We start from the raw sequence: 11,681 nt of genomic DNA, 5'->3' as shown, positions 1-11,681 counted from the left end.
GGGCCAGTGTCGCTCGACACCACTCTGGTGTCGGTCGACACCAACTTGTCTGATTCGTGATTTTCCTGGTTTGTTGTGTTTGTTTGCTGTTTGCTGAGAGACAAATTCAGGAGTAAGTATCGATCGATGCAACTGATGGCATCGATCAACACAGAGCCAAAGAAGAAATCGGAGGTTTTTCTCACAAGTTTTGAAGATTTACATAACTGCCCTAAAGTTTTCCATATTTGCATCACTAGTCCCTAGACGTGTTTTAGGCATATAAATAGGATTTTTATGGTCATTGGTTAGACCTAAGCTTTATTTTTCCCTGCAACTTTTGAGAGCAAAACCCTGAGATTTTTAGAGAGCTTTTGGAGGGAAGAATAAGGACTCCTTCTGAGAAGATTCATAACTCCTTTACTTCTTCTTTAATCTCTTTCTTAATGCAATTTATTCAGAAGATGTTTTGTGTTCTTACAATTATGTCTGAGTAGATCTGCTTGTTAGGTTTAGAGTTTCTCATTAGGGATTTCATGGATTGCTAGATTGATTAATTGTTTGGATTCATTATCTTTCTTGTTCTTCACCATATGTTGTTCTTAATGCTAGATCTTTGATTAGTCATCTGGATTTAGATCTTAGGATTATTGATTGATATGAGAATATAATTGATTTTCCTGATAAAAATCTTTGGTGAGCAATATTACTTCTTGCAAAGAGATTTGATTTAGTAATTTTGTGAACTTATCTAAACTTGATTTTATTGCTGGTTTTTAACTTGAATTTTGCAAAGAGATTTGGATTTTGGGTTTTAAAACTTAGATAATATTTGCAGTGAGAACTGATTTATTTTACAATTGTGTTTAGAGTTCAAGAACGGTGCTTAATTGTTGAATCCTGCTTACTTAATTAATTGATCTGATTTTCCATGATTTCCTGAGAATTTCCCTAGGCCTAGCGTTTTTAATTCCTGAATTTACAACACTTTTAATTCTGTTTCTGCATTGTTTTTAAATTAATATTTTGATTTAGCATAATTAAAAGACTATTAAATCTATTGTGTTAATCTAGAGTTCTTGTGGATTTGATCCCTTAGTACTACAATTGATCTCTTAATTTGAGAGAGTAGCTCTAGGGTAAATTTGAGCATATCACTAAGTATTTATGATAATACTTACGCCTCTCAATTGTTGTTTGTGGTGTACAGGTATGTGACGTGGAATCATGGCGATGAGTGATGAGCTCAAATTAAACCCTAGAGCTACTCTCTCAAATTAAGAGGTCAATTTAGTACTTAGGGGTCGAATTCCACAAGGACTCAAGATTACACAATAAATTGTAGAGTTTTATAATTAAGCTAAACAGATTAAATTGAATTAAAATAAACTTGCAAAATATTAAATAAAAGCTGTGTAAATTCAGAAGATCAAAAAGCTAAGCCTAGGGAAATTCTCAGGAAATTATGAAATATTAAATCAATCAATAAATTAGGATTCAAGCAATTAAGAACAGATCTAGAATTCTAAACACTTTTGTAAATTAAATCAGTTCTCACTACAAATAATCTAAATTTAAAACCAGAAAATCCAAATCTCTTTGCAAAATTCTAGGTTAAAAATCAGCAATAAAATCAAGTTTAGATTGTTCACAAAATTATTAAATCAAATCTCTTTGCAAGAAATAATTTTGCTCATCAAAAGGTTTTATCAGGAAAATCAATTATATTCTCATATCAATTAATAATCCTAAGATCTAAATTGAGATGACTAATCAAAGATCTAGCATTAAGAACAACCTAAGATGAAGATCTAGAAAGATAATGAATCCTAAATAAACAGATCTAATAAACCATAAAATCCCTGTGAAAAACCCTAAACCTAACAAGAAAACTACTCAGACATGTTTAATGAAGAACAAATCATCAATCTGAATAATAAGCAATAAAGATTAAAAGAGTAAAAAGGAGTTCAAGAATTCTTCTCTCAAAGTAGATCTCTCTCTCCCAAAGCTCTCAAAATCTCACAGGGTTGCAGAAAATAATCAAACTTAGTAGAATAAAACTTAAGAGTTTGTAAAAACCTAAAAATACTATATATATGTCCTAAAACACGTCCATGGGCTTATGTTGCAATTAGAGAAGACTTTGGCCAAAATTGTAAAACTTCCAATTCTTGTTCTTTCGTCGGGTAAACAGGAGTGTCGATCGGTGCCCTTTTAAGTGGTGTCGATCGATGCTAGGATTCTAATCCGACTCCAACTTGATTTCCTTCGGTAAAATGCTCCAAAATGATCCAAACTGTTCCATATTGCTCCATCCGTGCCAAAATCCTAGATAACCTGTAAAGACTCAAAAACAACCTAGAAACAAATCAAAAGACTCAAAAGAACACTTATATCATGGTTAAAAACCGTAAAAACCATGATATATCAATGAGGAGGAGGAAGACCTAGGGTCTCGTTTCTGTGTTGTTGGTTATATGTTGTTTATGTTGGAAGCTTGGTTAAAGTGATGTTAGGTTGTTGGATAGAATGGTTAGGAATGTTAATGTATTGATGTAATATTGGTTTGGTATTATTGGTATGTTTCCGCTGTTTTAATGGTATTTGCTGGTTTAATGATGAGTTGTGGTTTGGGTTGGTTTCATTAAGTAGTAATGGATGCTTAATTATATAGTATATTTATTATTATTAAAAAACGATTCGGGTCGTTTCAGTTTGGTATCAGAGCTCTTATGGTTCTAGGATGGTTAAGTGGATGGTTTAGAGCGGTTTAGGAATTTAATTGGGTGAATTATTTTTCTGTTGCTTGATATATGATGTTGTATGAGGGACTGCAGAAATTTATTAATTTATAGAGGTTTTATTTTATCGATAAATTATTAATTTATAGAGACATAGTTCATGTTTGATAATTTAAAAAAAAAAGTTTTTAAAACAAAGGTTTAATTGTTATAAAAATCATTTTTTATATAATTAATTACAAGGAAAATAATAATTCTCATGTTTTGAAGAGAAAACTAAAAGTTTTTGATATAGTAGAACTATTAGAAATGAGGTTTACCAAAAAGTAATGTTCAGATATATACATGTATTTTGATAATCTTATATAATTATTAATTTATACTATTGTTGGGACCATATATTTACAAAGGATTTTCAAAAAAAAAATTATTTTATTATATTATCGAATTATGTCCAAAACTACACTGGTCCCAACTTGGGACCGGAGAAATTTATTAATTTACAGAGAGTATTAATTTATAGAGGTTTGACTGTATATGTGTTCTAAATTCATGGTTTGTTTGAGTTCGGGTATACCCGACTTACCCAAACCCGACTCAATAGTATAAAAAACATGAACGGATTCTATATGTCTAAACCCAAAAACCCGAATTCGAATGCCCAGGGCTACTATAAAAGTTTGTGGTGTCTTATAAATAAGTTTGTCGTGAAAAATAAATTTGTCATCAATTAGAAATATGTTGTAGTTGTAGATGAAAAAATATGTCAGACAAAACAAGTTTGTGAGAAAAAATTCTTTCATGCAAAAATAAATTTGTTGTGCAAAAAACAAATCTCTTATATACAAATAAATCTGTTACAACTATTGTGGCAGACTTTTAAAAATATATATTTTTTTTTTTCTAAATTGATGGGAAGATAAATTTGACTTTATTTTTTCCTAACATAACAAAAAATGGTATTTTAGACAAGAAAATAACTCATCTAACTCTCAAATTTTATATGTCAATTTAGTAATTAACCTCTCAATTTAGATTAATCTAGTTTTTTTAAAAAAAAAGTGGTTGGGATATTAACAAACCTTTTTTCTTAGCTGAATGGTTATGTTATGTTGACATATGTCCCTTGGCATTGGCCCGAACCTTCATTTCGATTTTTGGCAGCCTTATAATTTCCTTTTTGTTTTTTTTCCTCTTCCTAGTGTAAAAATTATAATAATTACTGTGTCAATACAAACCATATCTCTGAGGCCAGCTTTCCATAACGACTCGAATGTTGATTTGTGATTTCAAGTGCAATATTTTATTAATTTAGGGACAAATTCGTGGAAAATAGATCTGCTTATTGTTATTTTTGATCCGGAAAATGTCTCCTTGGTTCGTGTTATGTCATTGAGATCTTCGCAATATATGGATTCTGTAGGTTGGTATTTCACCAAAACTGGTAAATACACAGTTAAGTCAAGTTATCAGATAATACACAAAGATTTCTTGGGTGCCTCAATGATGTTAGTCTTAGGCCCGAACTTTCGCCTTCTCTAAGGTAAAACATTTTATGTGGCAAGTTCTTTTCGGCTGCGTGTCTGTCATAAAGACTTTATATATAGAGAAATAAGTTGTGACCCAGGGTGTGGTAGATGCCGCGACCATCAAGAGACGATAAACCACGCACTTTTCACATGTTCTCCAGCTTTGTAAACTTGGACATTATCTCATCTGGTTCCAACGGCTCCAGGCGTGTTCCCATCGGAGTCAATGTTTGAGAACATGGATTATCTCTTTTGGCGAACGCTCTTCGTTTCCCTGGTTGTTATGGTATATTTGGAAAGTTCGAAATAAAATTTTTTTGAGAATTTGGATAAAGACCTAAGAAAGATCCTACAACTCGCGGAAAGTGAGGAAAAAGTATGGAGGTCAGCTCAATTGGAACTTTACCATGAAGTACAGCGACCTACCATTAGCCCCTCGCAAAGTACGGTCTCCTTGGGCTATAGATTTTTCATTGATGGATTTTGGAAAGACAATGATATTTTTTGCAGGCTTAGGATGGTACTGGTCCTGTAGTCAAGACCCCTTGCCGACCATGGGGGCTGCAAATCTATGTCGAAGTTTGTCGTCTTTGCATGCCAAAGTGGAAACATTTGTGTGAGCGATGAAGTGTATGATGCAAGCCTATAGAGAGATGTGGTGCTTGTAATGGACTGTCCAGACTTGGTGAAAGTGGTACTTTTTCCAGTCGAGTCGCCAGCTTTTTCCACCTACTTAGAAGAGATTCAGAATGATAATAGGAATTTTTTTTATTCTTTAATTTTAGTTTTTCGTCAAGCTAGCATTAAAACGGATATTTTGGAATGTAAAGTATGTACTGAACCGCTTTTGAGTTTTGTATGTAAACATTGTTCCTTCCCGTTGGCTTATTTAGGCTAATCGTTTTAAAACGTTAATACAAACCATGACATAAAAAACCATGAGACATACTTTTTTAAATACCACCTATAAAATTCTACAATCTTTATCTATATCAAACCTAATACTACTAATAACAAACTAATTGAGAATATTTTATTTATAATATTTTATAATTTCTTATTTTTTATCATATAAATACAGTTAATATATTTTAAATACCACCTATAAAAAGTGGTTTAGGCCTCAGAAACCCTAAAATTTTCATAGCAGAGCTTAATCCAGGAGCTAGATGATGAATCAAGTCTTATATAAAATTTATTTGAAGCTGGGAAGTTATTTTGTACATGTTTCTTTTGTTCAGTCAGTCTTAGTTGTACTATGTTCCTCTTCGTTGTTATTTTGATTATTTTTTTTAGATTGTTTTTATCTGAATGCAAGTTAGAGTTGTTTTTAGTTTTCGTTTATTGGTGAGCTTTGATCGAATAAAATAAATGTATGTTGAAATCTTGTTATTATAATTTCGGTAGCCAGATCATAATAAAGGTCCATCCATAACATGACTTAAAAAGTAGTGACATTGTAATTTGTAAACTAATAATCTTTAACAAAAGAAATAAATTTGTAAACTAATAAAAGCAAAAACAGCCATCATGTTTTTCTGTATACCTACACATACATATAGAAAAAAAAAGTTGAACTAAACCTAGTTTGAAAGAAAAAACGAAGAAGAGCTCATTAATATATAGGCTAATAGGCACATCCCACATGGCGTGATTTATATGACTTTTTTTGCTGATAAACGTTTCATCTAACCTTTCATCTAACCTTATTCTTCTATCCTCCCTATATAATAACAAAAAAAAAAAAAAAAAACTAAACAAAAGGCTGAGCAACCGAATAAAATATAAATCTGCATCCTCACTCTCTTCTCTATTCATATATTTTTGTTTGTAAAAAAAAAACTATGGGAGCAACGGTACTAATTACCATTTGTCTTCTCATAAGTCTGCCACGAGTTTTCTCAGGTACAAAGAAAAATCAGTTTACTTTTAAAACTAGTAAATCCCCGAGTCGGTTTAATTAGTTTTCCAAAAGGTATCTTGCTGATGATTTTTTTTTTGTTTTACTTTCTCAGGTACAAATTTTACCAGTCTATCATGTGGTTCTCCAACAGGAACCAAGTTTAAAGACAAAGAAACAGGCATTAGTTACAGTTCCGACGCCGAGTTCATATCTACTGGTGTCGGGAGCAAGATTAAAGCGTTGTACCAGAGCAAAACAGAGCAAAAACACTGGTAATATATATATAGATCAGAACATTCGCAAATAATATTCAACGTAAACCTCTCGTTATTTTAAAACGAATTATCTATACTTGTTATGCAAGGTACTCCCGGAGTTTCTCAAGGGGTTTGAGAAACTGTTACACGTTTAATTTGGCCACTGGAGAAAGGTATCTAATTAGAACAACTTTCTTACACGGAGGTTTTGACAACGACTCTACTAAGCGGTTCGAGATCCACCTCGGGGTTAACCCATGGACCACGGTGTCAACCGCCAACGAGACAGAAGAAATTGTTTTTGAGATAATTCACCTTCTGACCACTGACAGGTTACAAGTCTGTCTGGTCAAGACAGGGGAATCAACGCCATTCATCACCGGTTTAGAGCTGCGTAAACTCGACACCAAAGCCTACAAAACTTCATCTGGATTATCCTTGCAGACTTACTGGCGAGCAGACCTTGGCTCAATCTCTAACCAACCCTTGAGGTTTTTTACTTTCAAATCTCATGTAAATTTCTGAAACGAACGAGTACTATCTAGTTCCCTATTCTTCTTTTTTTTTTTTTTTTTTTTCTTTTTTTCCAGGTACAGAGCAAATGACTATGGAGCTGATATCTTTGATCGCATTTGGATGCCTTACAACTCGGAAAATTGGTCGCAGGTTAGTACTCATAACAGTGCAGGTGTCTACAATTCCTACAAGCCGCCAGTGACTGCTATGATCACGGCCTCTGTTCCAACAGACCCGGACGCTCCTATGAACATTTCGCTAGCCAGAGTGGATCCGGCTTCAGAATTCTACGTTTGCATGCACTTTGCTGAGATCCAAGATCTCAAACCTGATGAAACGAGAGAGTTCAATATCAAGTACAACGGAAGACTTGTTGCCAGTACCGTTACGCCTGGAAGACTTTACACTCTCTCCCAAATAATTGATCAGGAAGTCGGTCCTAATGCCAAAGGAGAGTACGCTTTTTCGATTGAAAGGACCTTGCATTCCACACTGCCGCCTCTTCTGAACGCCATAGAAATCTACCTCGTGAAATCATTTGAGGAACAAGAAACTGATACTAAAGAAGGTTATTAGTAGACTATCTAACTAAATAATTAACTTTTGTGACTTGTTTTATTGATGAAACACTAATAAATTCACTTACATAACTTTTCAGTTGATGCAATACTTAGAATCAAGTCTAGGTGCGGTAAGAAGAAGATAGATTGGGAAGGAGATCCCTGTGTGCCACATGAATACATGTGGAAAGGTCTTGACTGCAACTATAAACACAACAATCAACCTAGGATCGTGAATTTGTAAGTATATAATTGCTTCTCAACTGCTTTTTATAGGTCCAATTAATGTTTTTTTTTTTTGTTTTTTTGTTTGATTGGTCTTATTTTGATTTTTAAACAGGAACTTGACGGCCAGCGGCCTAATCGGGGAGATACCAGAGTCGTTATCAAACCTGACAAAATTAGAAGTCCTGTAAGTAATACTAGCCACCCATAAGCTCATGTTCTGATTTAAATTCAAATATATGCTGATGGGTCTGGATTTGTTTTCTGGCAGTGATTTGTCAAACAACAATCTCACTGGTTCGGTCCCAGAGTTTTTGGCTGATATGGAGTCGTTAAAATTCATGTAAGTTTAGACTTAAGTCACAAAAATCTGAAATTTCTTCTTTACACAGAAAAAAAAAATCTAACATGTTGAAAACTCTGAATCGTGCAGAAATCTATCAAGCAATGAACTAAATGGTTCGATACCTAGACGTCTCCTTGATAGAGCAGAAAAAGGATTGGTTACACTAAGGTAATACTGTAATTGTGCATTAGTTTCAGATCTTTAGCTAATATAGTCGAGGACCTGAATGTTTGTTTTAGATGCGTACGAAATTGATCTCTCTTAATTAACCTCTTGAGCTCTTTCATGCTATGGAATTATAATGCAAGAAAGTAAAAACACCAAAAAAAATTTACAAGTTCATACCTTTGAGATTTTCAATTTCTCTCTCTCTCACTCGCACAGTTCACCCACTTCACTTGTCTTCAAGAAAAAATAAAACAGAGGTGTTCTGTTTTTGACACAATAAAATCTTCCAACTTTCTAATTAAACTTTTTGTTGGTGAAAACTCTAGCGTGGACGAATTTCCCGGGCTATGTTCCTCTCCTTCATGCGCCACCACAAGCAAGAAGAAGACAAATATTGTTATTGCATCTATTGCAACAGCACTCTTTTTAATCTTACTCATTGCAGCCGTCATTATAGTTATCTACAAGAGGAAAAGGAAAGCCGATAGACATCCCAGTTCAGGTATGCATGTAGTCCTAATACTTAGAAATTACGTACGTCCACAATCTTCAACAACTAGCTAGCTAGTAATCTTTTAATTTAGATTTTGCAGAAAATAAGCAATTGGATCAAAGTAGCTTCTCAGACAATGCAGACAACAACGTGTTCACACTCGAAGACTTGGCTCAAGCAACTGGTAACTTTTCAAGCACCAACCTCATTGGACAAGGTGGGTTTGGTTATGTTCACAGAGGAGTTCTTTCCGATGGAACTGAGATTGCGGTTAAACAACTTAAAGCTGGAAGCAGACAAGGCGAACAAGAGTTTCTAGCGGAGGTAGAGATCATTAGTAGAGTTCATCACAGACATCTTGTTTCTCTCCTTGGTTATTGCATAACCGGATCTCAAAGACTGCTTGTTTACGAGTTTGTGCCTAATAAGACTCTGGAATTTCATCTTCATGGTATAAGTCCTTGCGATATATTAATGGTTTGTGACTATGTGTGTGTGAATTAACACTCTTATACATATATGCAGACAAAGAGGCACCCGTAATGGAATGGGCAAAAAGGATGAAGATTGCCTTGGGTTCAGCTAAAGGACTGTCATACTTGCATGATGACTGTTAGTAATGTTCTTTGTCATCGAACATTTTTTTTTTTTTTTTGGGAATTTTTAGCGTCAATAATGAGTATTTGGTTTTTTCTTTTGCCATGTTTATCAGGTACCCCTAAAACAATACACCGCGACATAAAAGCTGCCAATATTTTGATTGACAATAGCTATGAGTCAAAGGTATTATTTGAACTTGTAAAAGCTCTATAAATTTAAACTCCACAACTAACTAGTCATGTTGAACCTTGTGCATCAGATAGCAGATTTTGGACTCGCCAAGTCTTGTTCAGACAATGAAACCCATGTTTCCACTCGGGTTATGGGATCATTCGGGTATGAATGCCCTTTCTATATTCAACCATAACCATAAGTTGATAACCAAACCAACAATCTTTAAAACTTGTTTCTTGTGAGATGCAGCTACTTGGCCCCTGAATATGCCTCTTCTGGGAAACTCACAGACAAAGCAGATGTCTTCTCGTTCGGAGTGGTGCTTATCGAATTGATAACGGGGCGCCGACCTTATGATAAATCAAGGGCTTTCTCCGATGATGATAGCATCGTTGATTGGGTTAGTTATTATTTTTGTGTTTCGCCTTAGCACCAACCCTCAATGTTTTTATTAAGCTTCTAAGTTTCTGGAACTGCTCTAGGCGAAACCTCTGATGGCAAAAGGTCTAAAGGATGGCAACTTCAACGGTTTTGTTGACCCGCGATTAGAGAATGACTTTGATGTCATCGAAATGACGAGAGTGGTTGCTTGCGCTGCTGCTAGCGTCCGCCATGCACCGAAACGCCGTCCAACAATGACCCAGGTACTGTATATATATATATATATCAAACTGAAACTTCCTTTCGGCAAAAATATATTTAGGACAAAAGCCTAAGACTTTGTGACTTGGGGTCATTGCAGATTGTTCGAGCATTTGAAGGCAACATTTCTCTAGCTGACATAACCGAAGGAGTTGCTTCAGAAGACAGCACTGGTTACAGCTTAGACGGGAGCTCGGATTACTGCTCAACACAATACAGAGAGGATTTGAAGAAATTCAAGAAAATGGCACTTGAAAGCCAGACATTTGGTAGCAGCGGTTTGACGAGCGAAAATGGTCAGGACTTAGAACCATCAAGCTCCTCTAGCATCAACGAAGGATGACGTAACGCAGCTAGCAGACCCTCATACCTGGCGAGAAAACAGATAAGTTCCGTGAAGAAGAAGAAGAAGAGACTCCAAGACAAAACAGAGGGCTCGATCAGTTAAAAAGTCGTTTAATTAAAATAACCCTACAGTATTTTTTATATGTTTATCAATCAATTTATGCCCCTTTCTTTCCTTTAATCGATCGTTATGCCAATTAAGAAAGGGATGACGACTAAGTTACATTTGTTATCGGGTAATGGACCAATCCTGCCTCTAGCTAATTGGAGATAAAAGACGACGACTACCGGCTTGCTTAATTATATAAAAGAAACAAGAAAACTCTCTTTCTAATAGCAACAAAGATAGTCCTGAACTTAATCAAAACAAGATAAATCGATAGAATTGAAACGAAAACATAAATTTACATTAGGAGGCAAGACTTTTCGATTAAAAGCTCTAAAAATAATCACATTAAATCATCGATTCGTTTTAGTTACTCTTAAAATAATGCTCAAAAGTCAAAAATGTTATAATCCTCTAATAAGTTCTGTTGAAGTTGAACCTGTAGCAAGAGAAAGCTTCAATGAGCAGAACAAGATGAAGCAGGCGACACAATCAAGGAAGAAGAAAAAGTGTCGTAAGAAAGATTGGCTCACGTGAAGAAGAAGAAGCGGAGTCAACGTGGACAAAGGTCAACCAGAGAAAATAAGCTTTCGTTGTTCTTGAGCCTGTTGTGTTGTTAAGGGCCCAAACCAAATAGTAAGTGTGTTGCTTGATGAATCCAGTTGAGGCCCAGCCGTGGGAATTATGGTGGTGTGCAAGTACCTAGACCCTAGTAAGAAGTAGGTTGAATAGTTAAGAGTTGTTATTAGTGTGGCTTGTAAAACTAAGTCTTAAACTAGTAGTAAGATCTAAAGCATGTGTGTGGTTAGTGAGAGAAACTACAGTAAGTAATGTGTATGTGAGATGTTGTAAAAGCATCCTTCATTGGATCCGATTAATAAAAATGTAGAAGATTAAAGTTTATCGGTCTAAGCTTCTTGCTCTTCACTTAGACAAATCTAAGAGTGAAAAGAGAAGTAGAGAGAGATAGAGAGACTAATCTCTATGTGAGTGAGGTTAGAAGATTCAAGAGAGGTCGCAAATACAAATGCTTTCCCCACCTTTGTTGTAATAAAATTTTGCTAACGGCTCAGCAACTGTTTCACCAGCTATGA

The 11,681-nt window shown here is 34.9% G+C and overlaps 1 protein-coding gene and 1 long non-coding RNA gene across 6 annotated transcripts; one reads left to right on the top strand and one right to left on the bottom strand.

Annotated features, from left to right (window-relative positions):
* Window positions 1-6,007: 6,007 nt before the first annotated feature.
* Window positions 6,008-10,686, top strand: LOC104744065 (proline-rich receptor-like protein kinase PERK15). 5 transcript variants are annotated; one of them, XM_087485373.1, is made up of 17 exons: window positions 6,008-6,157; window positions 6,268-6,427; window positions 6,520-6,585; window positions 6,745-6,903; window positions 7,003-7,496; window positions 7,587-7,728; window positions 7,829-7,900; window positions 7,985-8,056; window positions 8,147-8,227; window positions 8,554-8,729; window positions 8,812-9,171; window positions 9,246-9,332; window positions 9,433-9,503; window positions 9,580-9,656; window positions 9,744-9,894; window positions 9,977-10,138; window positions 10,237-10,686. In XM_087485373.1, the coding sequence occupies exons 1-17, from the start codon at window positions 6,097-6,099 to the stop codon at window positions 10,477-10,479; spliced, it is 2,634 nt and encodes an 877-aa protein (XP_087341499.1). In that variant the 5' UTR covers window positions 6,008-6,096; the 3' UTR covers window positions 10,480-10,686. The 5 variants fall into 5 exon arrangements, with proteins under 5 accessions (XP_087341499.1, XP_087341498.1, XP_087341500.1 ...); XM_087485372.1 differs by having other exon boundaries at window positions 6,520-6,903; XM_087485375.1 differs by lacking the exons at window positions 6,008-6,157; window positions 6,268-6,427; window positions 6,520-6,585; window positions 6,745-6,903 and having other exon boundaries at window positions 6,970-7,078; window positions 7,161-7,496.
* On the bottom strand, window positions 9,456-11,142 carry LOC147928839 (uncharacterized). Its single transcript, XR_015580440.1, has 2 exons — window positions 11,027-11,142; window positions 9,456-10,506 (listed from the first exon to the last, which is right to left on the bottom strand). It is a non-coding gene; the product is annotated as an uncharacterized LOC147928839 (long non-coding RNA).
* Between the last annotated feature and the right edge of the window lie 539 nt (window positions 11,143-11,681).

This window comes from Camelina sativa, chromosome 14, assembly GCF_030686135.1.
Source record: "Camelina sativa cultivar CO46 ecotype springtype chromosome 14, ASM3068613v1".
Lineage (NCBI taxonomy): Eukaryota > Viridiplantae > Streptophyta > Magnoliopsida > Brassicales > Brassicaceae > Camelina > Camelina sativa.
Note: the sequence above shows the minus strand (reverse complement) of the source record. Positions and strands in the feature narration are given on the sequence as shown.

What these genes read in the sequence shown, in the direction of transcription:
- LOC104744065 (XM_087485372.1), top strand. Translation starts at nt 6,097, where the DNA reads ATGGGAGCAACGGTACTAATTACCATTTGTCTTCTCATAAGTCTGCCA. An exon ending in ATGGAGTCGTTAAAATTCAT is followed by an intron (nt 8,057 to 8,146) that starts GTAAGTTTAGAC and finishes TGAATCGTGCAG; the next exon opens with AAATCTATCAAGCAATGAAC. An exon ending in GTCATACTTGCATGATGACT is followed by an intron (nt 9,333 to 9,432) that starts GTTAGTAATGTT and finishes CATGTTTATCAG; the next exon opens with GTACCCCTAAAACAATACAC.